Here is a 14,321-nt window from a genome sequence, read left to right as displayed (position 1 = left end):
CTGTGCAATGCAGTGCTTTTGGTTGCCTGGTATGTTGTTTTGACACGCACCATTTATGTTAAATGCTCCATTGCTTTTATTGTGTTACATTTAAGGAATAAAAAAAAAAAAAAAAAAAGAAAAGAAAAGAAAAGAAAAGAAAAGAAAAGAAAAAAAAAAGAGATAGATCTGAAACTAGCAGAAGTGTATTCCTAGTAGACTTTCCATGATGTTTCTCCAGGATGAAAGACACGAGGATCTGTTTGATTGGCAAAGCAGAATAAATTTTCCTGTACAATTTTTGCTAGCTATATTGAATGGTAGAGTGTAAAGTAGCAGTGTTTTTGCATACTATGAAATGGACATTTTCAACAGCTTTGCCTCTTTAATGTGATAGATTTGTTCAGTGTTAAAAACTTTTCGCTGTCCCACATCTGATTAGTTACGGAAATCTGTTGTTTGAATGCAAGCAAAACATATAAATCTTCACGAGCTGTTTCATGTCTTGATGTTAATCTTTTGTTTGCCATGTCTTAATGTTTACTTCTTGTTTGTGATTAAGCAGCCTCTAAGACAGATCAAATTGCAGACAAGTGTTGGTCTAATCCTTTATTCATGTTATACTTCTTAAAGGTTTATGTGCCAGAAAAAGTCTTAGTAATCTCCCTTTAAGACTTCTGGCATTGGTGAGTATGTGTGGAGGTCTTTGGGTGTTTCTTTAATAAAAGCAAGACTGTAAAGCAACAACAACAACAACAACAAAAAAAACCCCAATGTCTCAGCAAACCATGACAATATTTTTAACACCTTTGCTCATGTGAACCTTTAACTTCATCCAAGGCTGAGCGTCCATTTGGACAGTCAGATGTGTGGGACAAAGGCCCTGGCACAGTCAGCATCCTACTACACTTGGATGTTGTGTTTCTGCTGTAGCAGACAGGTTTAAGAAGAAATTTCAGGTTCTCTTTTCCAAGTCTTCAGCTTAACAACCTTGTCTCTTTATCGCTAAGACCAAAGTTATGACTTCATAGACTGTCTGTAACTACAAGTAGTTATTTTGTCTTTATTTATACGCACTTCTGCTCATCCTATTCTCTGAACAAATATGACTTTTCATAAATTAAAACCATAATCAAAAATGAAGCCTGACTTAAATGCAGTTTGTCACTTCTTTTTGTACTTGATCTTTTCTTTGGTTCAGGGATGTAAATGAGGGATCATAAAGTTACTTTTAAGTTCACAGAATGCAAGGAATAATAGAATTGTTAAGAAAGGTGATAGTCTTCTCACTCAGGAACAACTGGTAAGCGTTGTTAAATTGTATAAAAAATACATTTATTTCCTTTTCCTGGGAGATGTGCAAATAGAACTACAATCTTACAGATGTATTTGGAATAGAATGCATTTATTCCTAGCTAATTCTACTGCAGACAGACCAGCTGCTTTCATCTATAATGGCCTAGAATACACAGCAGTAAGCCAAGATTGTTGGAAGCAGTGAGCCTATAACCAGTGTTTGCAAACTGATTTTTGTGTTTTTGCTGCCACTGTTTTTTGTTGCACTTTCAGATACATCTGATATGCTGTTAAATTTTTACAATGCATTTATTATTATTATACAAGAAATATTACTTCTGTGAAATGAAGTCACTTGGTCTTCTGCAGAGCAAAGTCTTGAATCTTGTCATGATAGAGGGGAAAGAGAGGTAGATATATTTTCAAGCATAAAAGCCATTTGTTTGTGCAAACATAATGTCTCCCTTCACAAGAATTATATTTGATTTTTCTGATGTTTTGATGAGGGAGGACTAAGTCAGGGCTAAACTCAGTCCCATGGGGTCTGAAATCTGGGCTGTGGCAGGAAGGCAGTTTTCCAAGGTGACCAGAGTACAGCTTTTACTGTGAATAAAGGGAGCAAATGTCACAGCCACACCTTTATGTTAAGTAAATCACAAGTGCAAATACAGATCAAGGCCGTGAAAGAGAATGCAGCCAGAACATCTACTTTGTCAATATGTAGCTTCCACTCTAGCAGATTATCCTGTAAGCCTTATTCTGTAACAGCTTTCTAGTCCATTAGTATTACAGTATACTCTTCTTAGAAATTATTTGCACGCAGGCAGCGCTTTTTAAACCTTCATTCTGGATCCCATCGGTAAGAAAGTTGCAACATGTTTTGGTGAAACTTGTCCCTGGGTTATAACATCCCCGGGTTTCTTTACTGCAGATCCTTCTAAAATAAAGTAGGAAAGCACAGTGACAATGCCCGATGATGCTTAGCAAGTTACTTGGCAGCTCTTTGTGAGAAAACATACACATCTAACCCTGCAGTTGCTTTTAGCAGATTTTACATATCGGTAACAAAAAAACAAAAGAAGCAGAAGCTATTTACAGAAAAGCAGTATGGGAGAAGAAAAAAGCTTGATATTAAAAACATCAGAAGAATTTAATTTGAATATAGCAGAGGCATCAAAACTTTTCTTTTTGCAGACAGTCTTCTAGACAGACTGTCTCTTTTAGCCTCACCTTTCTCTGCCAGAAGTTTTAAATCTGCTGCAGTGTTCCAGCCCTGAGTACACAGCACCACTGTTCTGAACTTGTATGATAGTTGTGGAGCAGCAGGTTATTTATAGCTGACAAACCAGTAAAAATCACATAAGCTGCTATGAAGATTCTGCATACAAACAAGAGTTTTACCCCAACACACAGCCAAAGCAGTCTCTAATCACTCATTTTAATCTTCCTTTCTGTGGATCACTGGATACATGCTAAAAGCGTAGGCAGTGAAAAAGTAATTTGCTAACTAAATCACTTCAGCTATTTGCTGTAGTGCTTGCTTTCGGATTTGGAGTGGAGCTAATAGTTTCAAAGGTTACTGCATATTTTTCTACTTTATCTTGCTTGAGTTACCGAAGGAAACAGGAAGTTAAAATGTATGCAAGATTTTTCTATTGCTCATAAGTGCTATGTCATCTCTGTGAAAGGCCATCAGCCTTCCAGCCTAGTGCTGCTGCGGTGATGTTTATTTAAGAGGATTGGTGGCCAGAAATAAGCCACAGTGTCTAATCAGACACAGGCCCTGCCTGGGCACCCTGCCACAACATTTATTGCGTGTGCATTTCTCATAAGCAAAATGGCTACGTACTGAGGAGGATGGAAGGGAAGTCTGGAAGGAATTACGGTGCAAACTGCAGTTCTTAACTTTCTGAGGAGGATTTAAGTGTATGTAAATATTCCGGAATGAATGAGGCAGTGTGACTGTGAGTTTCTGAAAGCCAAATGGGTAATGTCTGTGGATGCGTAAGGGCTGAAAAGGAAGAACAGTGTTTAGATCCTGCCAAAGCTCCCTTAAGTCCAGCTAAACATTCCCCTGGAAGGAAATATTTCAGAAGAAAATCAAGAAAGAAATCAGCTGACGAGAAACCAGATTCTTTACCAGCTAAAGAAAATGAAGAAAAAAGCCAATATGAAGTGGGAATTTCAGAAAACACTGAAGATATCCCGAAGGGTATGGAATTGGCTTGCTCCTTCCCACAGAGCGTAACGGTGGATGGTAATACTTTGCCCACGAGTACAGAGCTTGCAGCTGATCTTGTTAAAGTAGAAGTTTTACTGAGTGAAACCAGCAGTGATTCTCGCTGTCAGGACAGTTTTCCTGGTGATAAGCAAAGGCTCACTGAGTCTGCTGAAACAGAGGCATGGTTAAATGAACGGGACAAGAGGAGTTCAGAGAAAAGCTGTACTTGGAAGAGGAAATATTCAGATGAATTCAACACAAGAGAATTAGCATTTCAGAAGAGAGCAAGTGGTCTTTGTTATGAAAAAGCTGTTAGCTTGGATTCTGCTATCCACCTTTTAGGCAAACAGCACAAAGAAACTGGGTTAAACAAAACTTATGGCAGAGTTGTTGAAGACACTCTGGAAAGCAATAAATCTGAAAAGTTGCATCAGTTGCTTTCTAAGAGAAAAAGTTTTCCACTTCTTGAACAAAAGAGATTTTATTCCTCTGATGATGTGTTTTCCCATTTGCCAAAAGAAAAAGCGATCTATAGCATTCCACCTAACAGGAGCAAGGTAAGTATTTTGGTACAGACAGTTTGCAAGTTATCTCAAAATAAATAGGTATTTTTTCTGTGTTACAAAAATACCCTCACTATGCTGTATGCAAATTGTTAACATACACTGTGATGCTTCTGTAGTCAGTCATAGGACAGGATGTATTACCTAATCTTTCTCATAAATATACCTTTGTACTTTGGGAGTATTGATCTATCTGTGTGCTGTTTTGCTACCTGTAGTTTGATTTCTCTCTTAATTTTGTAATAAGATTCCTATGTTAAAATTTTAGGAATTAGAGTGAATTTTAGAGAGTTGGTTTTTCTTCGCATTTAATATCTGTCATCTTGTAATTCCTTTTCAGTCTTGTATCAGACAGAAGGGAATATTTCTATTTCTTTCAAAAAATGGCCAGTAGCAACTGAGGAATGATAGAAATAAATAAGGAGCTTGACATTGAGAAAGTGGACTTAAATCATGTTACCTCTGCACTTTTAAAAGATCTTTCTTCCAAAACGATGTTCTATTATTAATTACAGAAAATCTGTTTTCCTCTGAGGATAGGATTGTTTTTGCCTTACAGTAAAACCAAGGTGCAAGGTTAATTGCAAGGTATCTGAAGGAAGACAGGTTGTTGTTAGTATTCATGCTTACCAGTTCAATCCATATTACTGAACCCACCCAACTCATCTTTAGTATAACTGAAATCTGTCAGTGTGGGTCAAATGCCAGTAGAAGGGCACAGCACGAAACTAGTTTCCCTTGCTGTACAGGGATATCTGAGCTCTGAGTGCTCAGAGAGAATGGGCATATGACAAAGGTACTCCTTCCAGCAGTAAGCTAACTACAGCTGCATTGCTTATTTATTTTTGAAACATGATACAAACTATACTATTTCTAAGCTTAGATTTTAAGTGCAGATAATGCACTCAATTACAATACAGAGTACATCATTGTACAAATAGTCTCCTAATACGTGTGGAGATCTTTGCCCTCTTAATCTTAACTGGAATTCAGGAACAGCTTAGGGATGTTATTTGATTTGAACAAAAAGTCATTACTGAGTAGAAGAGCGAGACCTTGTCCGTTCAGTCAAGCACGACCACTTTTTCCAGTATGATCAGAATAACAAAACTATACGTATTGCCACAAATGTTACTCCAACCAGGTAGATACCCTCCTTACCACAGGGGAAAGGGGAAAAAAAGAGGTTCCTGTTGAGCACCTACATTAAAGTTGAGGTGGTGATGGTGATAAAACACTGCCCAATTATTTGAACACAAAAACTAATATCAGATCAGGCTAAACACATGAGTTGCTGAAATGTCTGGTTTTCAGATTAGTTCCCTTTTTTCACTCAAGATTTTGAGGATAAATGATCTTAACATCACCTATCTTTGACCTGTAAACAAATCAAGGAGGGAAACAAGATTTCAGGCTTCAGCTTAGTTTACAAAGTCATAACCATTTTTCTTTTGAATATTTTTTATTTCAGTATAAAACAATAATGCTGTTATTAAAACAAATCCACAAGGTTTCTGATTCCAGGCTGAACTGGTATACAAGATTTGCAGTTACGAACATCAATTTTTACCATTTTCTTTTCAATAATTACAGAGATCAGTAGCATCCACGTCAGCTTATTCAATCTGTAATGTATTTTCAGCTCACACAGTGCTGAGGATGAGGCTGAAGGTTGTTGGCTTTTTATATACCAAGAGACATACACCAGAGAATAGTGATGTATATAGTCAGCTAATATGCACTGGAACAGCAGTAAAACATTTTATCCTCTGAAATAGCATGGCAGCCACTACTGGATAATGAATGTGTCCTTTGAGTCTCTTTCTGTGACACATTAATATTTCTTTCCTTCTTATGCATGTGACACAATGATTTTGTGTTCACATATGTTTTATTACACCAACTCCGTTTTCCCATTTGCAAAACTCAAATAATTGGAATACTATTTTCATTCTTAACTACTCACTGAGAACAAGTTTGCCTTGGCCTCATTTCTACAGCCCTTTTTCTTAGTTCTGGAGTTTGACTTCCATGAACAAGGTATATTCTGATACTGTTCTGGCTTAAGGCTGTCTTCGAGCAGATAGCAGCACTAAGGTCAAGAAGTTATGACTCAAGACTGAAACAGGCTTCCTATAGTTGCACTATTCTCAGTGATGTTTTGCAGGTAAAGCAGAAAGTCAAGTCTCTAGATTTGGCTTCTTTACAGAGGATACTGCCATTGTGTTGAAATAAGTAGTTTTCAATCAGTATCATCAAAGGGTAGCTAGTAGCTGGTTTTCCCACTAGTTTGCAATGGTTGCCAACTTATGTAGAAACCAATGACTTTTCTATACCACAATATCAACCATTATTATCATTATTGAAGTTTAATCTCTGGTAGTTTCACTTGTGGTTTATGGATGTGAATGTATTCCAGAAAAAATATGGCTAAACTAATACAGAAACAGAACTATTCATCTACTTACACACTTCAACTGTTGCTCTGGCCATAAGCTCCTCAGATGACTTTTTACCATCTACATAATGTAATAATACAGTAAATTTATCTGCAGTATTAATAATAACCTGCAAAAAGAAACTAACAAAACTCAAACACCGAAACCAAATGTATATTTGAATCATGTTAGAAGCAACATGCTTTGCTTTTAAGTAAAAAAAGTTATTTGTATAACTAGCTCATTCAGCAAAATACTTCTTGCTAAGAAGTCATCTGTTTATTATTTCAGATATAATTTCAAATAGTTTTAAGATAACAAGATATGGGTTGCAGAACTCATGACTTGGTCTGCAGATCACATTCCTGAAAGACAACTTGCAACTCTTCCTCCCCTAGCTGTGCTACATGAATAAATAACACAAGATCGTAAGATAGCAGACACAGATGAATGTATCTTGTAGTTCTTGTATCTTGTAGGAAGTTTTTCACACAGAGGGTGGTGGTGTTCTGAAACAGGTTGCTTTTTAAATGCTGGTAATTGAAGAAAATGTATAATATAATATAACTGTAACTTGACCCAGCAGTCCAGATGAGGCCTCAGCAGGCTGAGTAGAGGGGGACAATCACTGACATCTACTGGCCACACTCCTTCTAATGCACCCCAGGATGCCACTGGCCTTCCTGACCTCAAGGGCACACTGCTGGCTCATGTCCAACCTGTTGTCCATGAGGACACCCAGGTCCTGCTCTGCAGAGCTCTTCTTCAGCAGGTCAGCCTCCAGCCTGTCCTGGTGCGTGGGGTTATTCCTCCTCAGATGCAGGACACTGCACTTGCCTTTGTCAAATTTCATTTTACTCCCAGTCAAAAACAAACTTGCTGAGTGGGTACTTTGTCCCTTCATCCCAATAATGATGAGTAAGTTAAACAATACTGGATCCAGTACTGACCCTGGGAGACCATGCTAACGACAGTCCTCTGAGTTGTCTATGCCACTTATCACACTGAGACCTGCTATTCACACAGTTCTTAATCTGCCTCACCATCCACTTTTCCAGTCCATGCTACCTGAGCTATGAGGATATTGTGGGAGATAGTGTCAAAAGCCTTGCTGAAGATTAGGTAGACAACATTCATTGCTCTTCCCTCATCTATCCAGCCAAGTTGTTCCATCATCGAAGGCAATCAGGTTGGTTAAGCATACACTTTGGATGAGGATACAGTTGGTTGTATCCATGCTGACTACTGATCCCTTTCTTATCTTCCATGTTTTTAGACATGGCCTCCAGAAGGAGCCAATCACAGAGTGGCCTGGGTTGAAAGGGACCACAATGATGACCTAGTTTCAACCCCCCTGCTATGTGCAGGGTCGCCAACCGCCAGACCAGGCTGTCCAGAGCCACATCCAGCCTGGCCTTGAATGCCTCCATGGATGGGGTATCCACAACCTCCTTGGGCAACCTGTTCCAGTGCATCACCACTCTCTGTGTGAAAAACTTCCTCCTAATCTCTAACCTAAACCTCCCGTCTTTGTTTAAAAACATTCCCCCTTATCCTATCACTATCCACCCTTGTATGCAGTTGTGGATAGTGATAGGACAAGGGGAAGTGGTCCATTTCATCACCTTTCCAAGGGCTGGAGATGAGGCTGACTGGTCTTTAGTTCCCTGAGTCCTCTTTTTTGATCTTTTTGAAGATTGGGGTGACTTCTGCTTTCTTCCAGTCCTCAGGCACCTCTTCTGATTGCTACGACCTTTCAAAGATGATTGAGAATGGCCTAGCTATGATGTCTGCCAGCTCCCTCAGCACTCATAAGTGCATCCTATCAGGGCCCATCACAGGCTTGTGAATGTCAGGTTTGTGTGGTTGATTCCTAACACAGTCCCCCCCAGCCAAGGAAAATATCTCCTTTCTCCAGACTTTCTGCTGGATCCCCTAGGTCAGGGACTCCTGAGGACTGGTCTTGGTGGTGAAGACTGAGGCAAGAAAGGCATTCAGTATCTCTGTTTTCTCTGTATCCCCTGTCACCAGGGTTCCTGCCCTCTTCACTAGCAGGCTGAACTTTTTAACTAGTTTCTCATCCATTATTTATGTGTTTGAAGAAGCCCATCTTGTCCTTGGCATCTCTAGCCAGATTTAATTCCAAATGGGCCTTGGCCTTCTTCATTGCATTTTTTCATGCTCTGACAACGTCCCTGTATTGATCCCTTGTGGCCTGCCCCTGTTTCTACTACCTATACATCTCCAGCTTATGTTCAAGTTTTGTCAGGAGTTTCTTTTTCAACCATATGCTTATTTAAAACTCATTAGTTCTTTTCCCATTCCCAATGCAGTTGATTTATTACTGTTTTAAAACAGTATTTTACATATTTGAAGGCTGTTGTCACATTTCCATTAAGTTTTTCTTGCTTCAGACTAAATAAAAACAATTTTTCAGTCTTTCCCCCTTTTTGCCTTTTTTGTTTTTCTCTTTTGGAATTCTCCAGCTGTTCCAGAAATTTTGCAGGGTGTTGTCCAAAGCTGGTCACACAGCCCCTTTGAGTTTTAAAAGAGCTGAATAGGAGCTTTTTACATTTATGGCCAAATGGAAATTCACAAAGTCCAACTGTAATGTCAAGGGAGATGAGTTCTTGTGATCACATGCAAGTTCAAATTCCATTTGTATAACTCTACTTCCCTCAGCATGCTGTCAAACAATCTTATTTAAACACAACACATAACTAACTACTTAGCTACTAGGATGGAAAATAAATACTGTCTTCTTTTTTGTTCAATAGTCAGGAATGTTTCTGTTAAAATAAGCATTTCAAAATGTTGATAATTAATGTGTTTTTTATTTCTTTATGTTTTTTGGACATTTCTCTTTTTGAGTTAGCAAACATTGGAATGCATTTCATTCCTGATACACTGTAAATCTGCATTTTGTACATCTGTATCCCATTCTCTACTATTATATATTCAACTCGATTATGTCCAGTTTAGACTTCTAAACATTTGGCATAGGATGGAATCAGAGGAAGTCTCCTTATGGTGTATACTAGTCTGTTCTTTGGTTTCAGAATGACATTACTGAGATCAGCAACTTCTGAGCGTGAGGGTCCTTGATGTACAGATTCTGTATTCTGAATTATGTGGAGTGAATGTATAGACAGAACTATAAACACTAGTTCTCCCAATAAGAAACATAAAATAGAGTATTTCGTGCTATTTGAGAGTGATCCTGAGATACTAGAGCTGGCTACAGAATAGCCTCTGTCAGTTTTTCTTGTATAACTTGTAATTTGAAGGCTCTATGAGATAATTTGAATAGCAAACAACTGCTCAAGCTGGTGTGAACTCAACAGTTTGTTCTGTGCTCAAGGAATGACTTTGCTGTAGTAAAGGATAACAGTGGGGTTGGTTTGTTAGACCTGTGAGTTATCCAAATGAAACATTCACACAGACTATTTGTTTTGAAGAATAACTTTGAACAGTAAAAGAAAGATTTGATTGTCCCTACTTATTTTCAGTTCTAGTATCCCTAAGAAAATGATGTCTTAAATACTGAAGTTAACTCATTGTTAGCAGTATGCATAATGATATTTTTTGGTAAGATGTACTGTTTCTCTGACATCTTATTTTCTGAGGGTAGTATGTTAACTACGTAGTACCAAGTTAATAGGATGTCCTGCAAATTACAGCTCATATTTGAAAGTATAAGAAAATACAGCTCTTTCGCTCACCATTTCTCTCACTTGTATTTTTATGTTTTTAAATGTGAATCCAGTGTTTATGATGAAGTCTGAAATCTTAGCCTTAGAATCTGAAATACCTTAATTAAGGAACAGGAGTGCTCAGGTTGCTTCAGATCTCAGGCTAACATTGATATTCCATAACCTGTATTTAAGGGGGCTATCTTTTTGAACAGAAAACTACTTGAGTTTCTGAAGCCAGTCTAGTCTGTTTCTTTTTCTTCAGCTGACCAGCCAGGGTGTGGAGTGGTGCTCAGAATCAAAACCCTGTTCATCTTAGGACAAACTAAATACCTGTTTTAGCCATCCAGAACTTACACTGAAAAGCTGCCTAAGTTAGTGGTCAATTTCAGAAGAGCTGTTTTCCTTGTGTTTGTGTCCATAGTTACAAATGTTGTTTGTGTGTAACATCAGATACAAGCACGACCTTCAGAAATTGCCCTTATTTCCAGAATCATATTTTGCTGGATGAATGTAGTATGCACTCAAATATGCTGTGTTTGCACTCTTTGCAGTTTGAAATGCACACAGCCAGCACAGTCCAATTAACCATGAAAGAAGCTGAAGGTTTGAACCTAGCTCTAAGGAATGGCCATTAGCAAATTATATTTTTTGATTGTTTATGTTAAAATGTATTACAAATGTGATGCTTAAGGGTTACACACAGAGGACTTTCTGAAAATTACAGAGAAAAAAGTGGTTTTTTTTTAATTATTTTTTTTTAACTGGACATCTGGCACTTCCAGATGATGTCATCTTATTCAGAAGCATTGGCCGGATAAATAGTAAATGGTTGACTTAATTTATACTGTAGTCTGGTTGTTCTGTCATGAATAGAAACTAAAGCTACTGAAAAAATATTTAGTTTGCTTTCTTGCTTTGAAATACCAAAGAATAAAGGTAACCAATAGAAAGAAGGTTTTATGTTTCAGATTGATTTCTTAGATTTTACTAGAAAATTTGGAGAGATTTTAAGTTGATCTTTTGCCACTTCGGATTCCCTGTTTTTATATGTGTAAAACTCATACACCCTATATTTCCTTCTGTAAATATTTTGTGTGGGACTTGTGCACCTAGACATTTCTAAGCAATTACAGCTGCAAGTGTTTCTTTTCAGTATTTTAAACTGAAAAAGGCTTTTTTCCTCCCTATGATTTTTAGTTTAAAATGTTCGATGTAGACATGAGGAAGCAAGAAGGCCATTGGTTGTTTGGAGGTTATTGATGGTTCAGTTCAATGGTTTTGTTTTCCATCAGGTATCCTTCCCCTACCTATAGCATTTGATAAGTATCCGAAAAACTGGTTTCACAACTTGTGATTTTAAGTCTACTTGGATAGAAAATAATTAAATTGATTTGTTCCCTGCTTTAAACTTAATTACTCGATAGATAAACTTGATAGATGGCTGTAAATGCCCATCATCCCCTGAAAAGTATGAAAAGTGGTTAAAGTTTGGTAGTTCCATTGCCTTAATAGACTCTTTCTTTTGTCCCCTGCTTCCCAGCGCTTCCCTCCTCCTCTTGTTAGGAGTTAACAGGGTAGCACTAGGAAGAAAGCTGCATCTCTTTGTTCCTGGCAGTGTGTTTTGTGTGGCTTTAATGAGAGAAAGAAACCATAATTTCCAGCCTGGTCTGCCTGAATTCCCCCAGGAAGGCATCAGACAGAAGATAATGTCTGAATTCAGGAGTTTCAATGCCAGGAGACATTGTGACCATCCGCTAGAAAGCAGCATTTGTATGCAAAATTCTCAGTGTTTGCCATCTTTCCTGCTTTGTCTGATGCAAAGAGGATAACGGAATAGAATACAAAATCAAATGCTCCAAATCTGCAATAGAATTTTCAATTATGATCTTTCAGCTTTCAATTATTCCTAAAATGCTTCATAGAAAATGTTTTCCCAAAATCATTCTCATCATTTTTCACTATAAATGATGCTTTCATCAATGAATTAACATCTTCATTGATGATTTGGATGAGGGGATTGAGTGCACCCTCAGTAAGTTCGCAGACGACACTAAGCTGGGAGGGAGTGTTGATCTGCCTGAGGGGAGAAGGGCACTACAGAGAGACCTGGATAGACTTGATCGATGGGCCAAGGTTAATGGAATGAGTTTCAACAGGGCCAAGTGTCGGGTCCTGCATTTTGGTCATAACAACCCCAGGCAATCCTACAGGCTTGGGGAGGTGTGGCTGGAAAGCTCCCAGACGGAAAGGGACCTTGGTGTGCTGATGGACAGTCGGCTGAATATGAGCCAGCAGTGTGCCCAGGTGGCCAAGAAAGCCAATGGCATCCTGGCTTGTATCAGGAATGGTGTGGTGAGCAGGACTAAGGAAGTCATCCTGCCCCTGTACTCAGCATTGGTGAGGCCTCACCTCGAGTACTGTGTCCAGTTTTGGGCACCTCAGCACAAGAAGGACATGGAGGTACTGGAGCAGGTCCAGAGAAGGGCAACGAGGCTTGTTAAGGGCTTGGAGAATCAGCCCTATGAGGAGAGACTAAGGAAGCTGGGGCTGTTTAGTCTGAGGAAGAGGAGGCTGAGGGGAGACCTTATTGCTGTCTTCCAGTACCTGAAAGGTTCTTACAGTGAGAGTGGGGCAGGTCTATTCTCACTACTGACTTGTGACAGGACGAGGGGAAATGGCCTCAAGTTGCGCCAGGGCAAGTTTAGGTTGGATATTAGAAAGAACTTCTTTACAGAAAGGGTGGTTAGGTACTGGAATGGGCTCCCCAAGGAGGTGGTTGAATCGCCATCCCTGGATGTGTTTAAGAGCCGCTTGGATGTGGTACTCAGGGATATGATTTAGCAGAGGTTTGTTGTTGTGGTATTGTTTTGTGGTTGTTTTTTAAGAGATAGGCTACTGGTTAGGCTGCGGTTGGACTTGATGATCTTCAAGGTCTTTTCCAACCTGAGTAATTCTATGATTCTATGAATTCCAGAAATACCTAGGTTATAATTTAACCTGTTTTAAGAGAGGAACTAACTAACTAAATAATGAAGGAAGTATAATATAAATATGGATATTATATGGATGGAATATCTGCCCATAGCACATTTTATTTTATATTTATATAATGCATATTTAAAGTAGGTATGATAAATAAAAGTTGATTAACATTCAAATGATCAGCATAAAGTAAACATATTTAAATATTTCTCATTATGTAAGACTATTATATTGTCCCCAAAAATTGAGGTTGAGGATTGGCTGAAGCAAATTGTGATGCTATAAATGTTATGTTTCATACTGAAGACAACAATGTTTTGTAGATAGAGCATGAAATAATTTGGTGCATGAATGATCATTCATATACACAGATGCTAAGGAAGGAAAAACCTTTACTACTGAGGGCCATTTTTCTGCAACATTTGAAATGCTTTTTAGTGTTAGATCTGTTGTAATACTTATATTCATTGTATTTTAGATATCTGATATCCATGTTACTGGAGAGTCAGAGGACATGTCTGCTAAAGAGAGATTGCTCCTGTGGTCACAGCAGACAACTGAGGGTTATGCTGGAATCCGTTGTGAAAATTTCACTACCTGCTGGCGTGATGGAAGATTATTTAATGCCATCATTCATAAATACAGGTAAGTTCTCTGTTCTCTTGAGATGTATCAATTACGACATTGTAGTCTACGTGGAGAGACTCTGCGTTTACCTTGCCTATAAACAGCACTGAAGCTGTGGAGATGACATTCGCTCTTCCTGGGCAGTCCTTTGCTTCTTGGAGCCCTGTTCTTACTTTCTCTATGTTTTTGTGACCACACTCTTTATCACTGATAAAAGCATTGGTGGCTTCAGGATACATTAGGTTTACTTACTTTGAATCCACTTGAAGATGCCTACTAATGTGATATAGTCTAATTCTAGATTCTAATTAAGAACCAGGGGTCTCTTGATAAAATTGACTTTGGCATCAGAGCTCAACAGAAGAACAAGATTTAAGATCAGTGCTTTGCTCAGCCTTACCTATTGTTAGACGTCTCTCTGTATTTGTACATTTCTTTGCTCCTAACTTGAAGGAGGTTTGTAGGTTTGTTTTTTATAGAACTACACAGAGAGGAGAATCTTCTTGCCACTGGGCAAATT

The 14,321-nt window shown here is 38.4% G+C and overlaps 1 protein-coding gene across 21 annotated transcripts in view; it reads left to right on the top strand.

Moving 5' to 3' along the window:
* DST (dystonin) overlaps nucleotides 1–14,321 on the top strand; it is a 288,304-nt gene that overhangs the window by 117,221 nt on the left and 156,762 nt on the right. For all 21 annotated transcript variants that reach the window (XM_072332861.1, XM_072332859.1, XM_072332857.1 and 18 more), the window contains one exon: nucleotides 13,653–13,819. In XM_072332861.1, the coding sequence (XP_072188962.1) occupies nucleotides 13,653–13,819 (167 nt within the window). The remainder of the gene's footprint in view (nucleotides 1–13,652; nucleotides 13,820–14,321) is intronic.

This window comes from Excalfactoria chinensis, chromosome 3, assembly GCF_039878825.1.
Source record: "Excalfactoria chinensis isolate bCotChi1 chromosome 3, bCotChi1.hap2, whole genome shotgun sequence".
NCBI lineage: Eukaryota > Metazoa > Chordata > Aves > Galliformes > Phasianidae > Excalfactoria > Excalfactoria chinensis.
The sequence above is the reverse complement of the archived record's forward strand: the minus strand, read 5'-3'. Positions and strand labels throughout refer to the sequence as shown.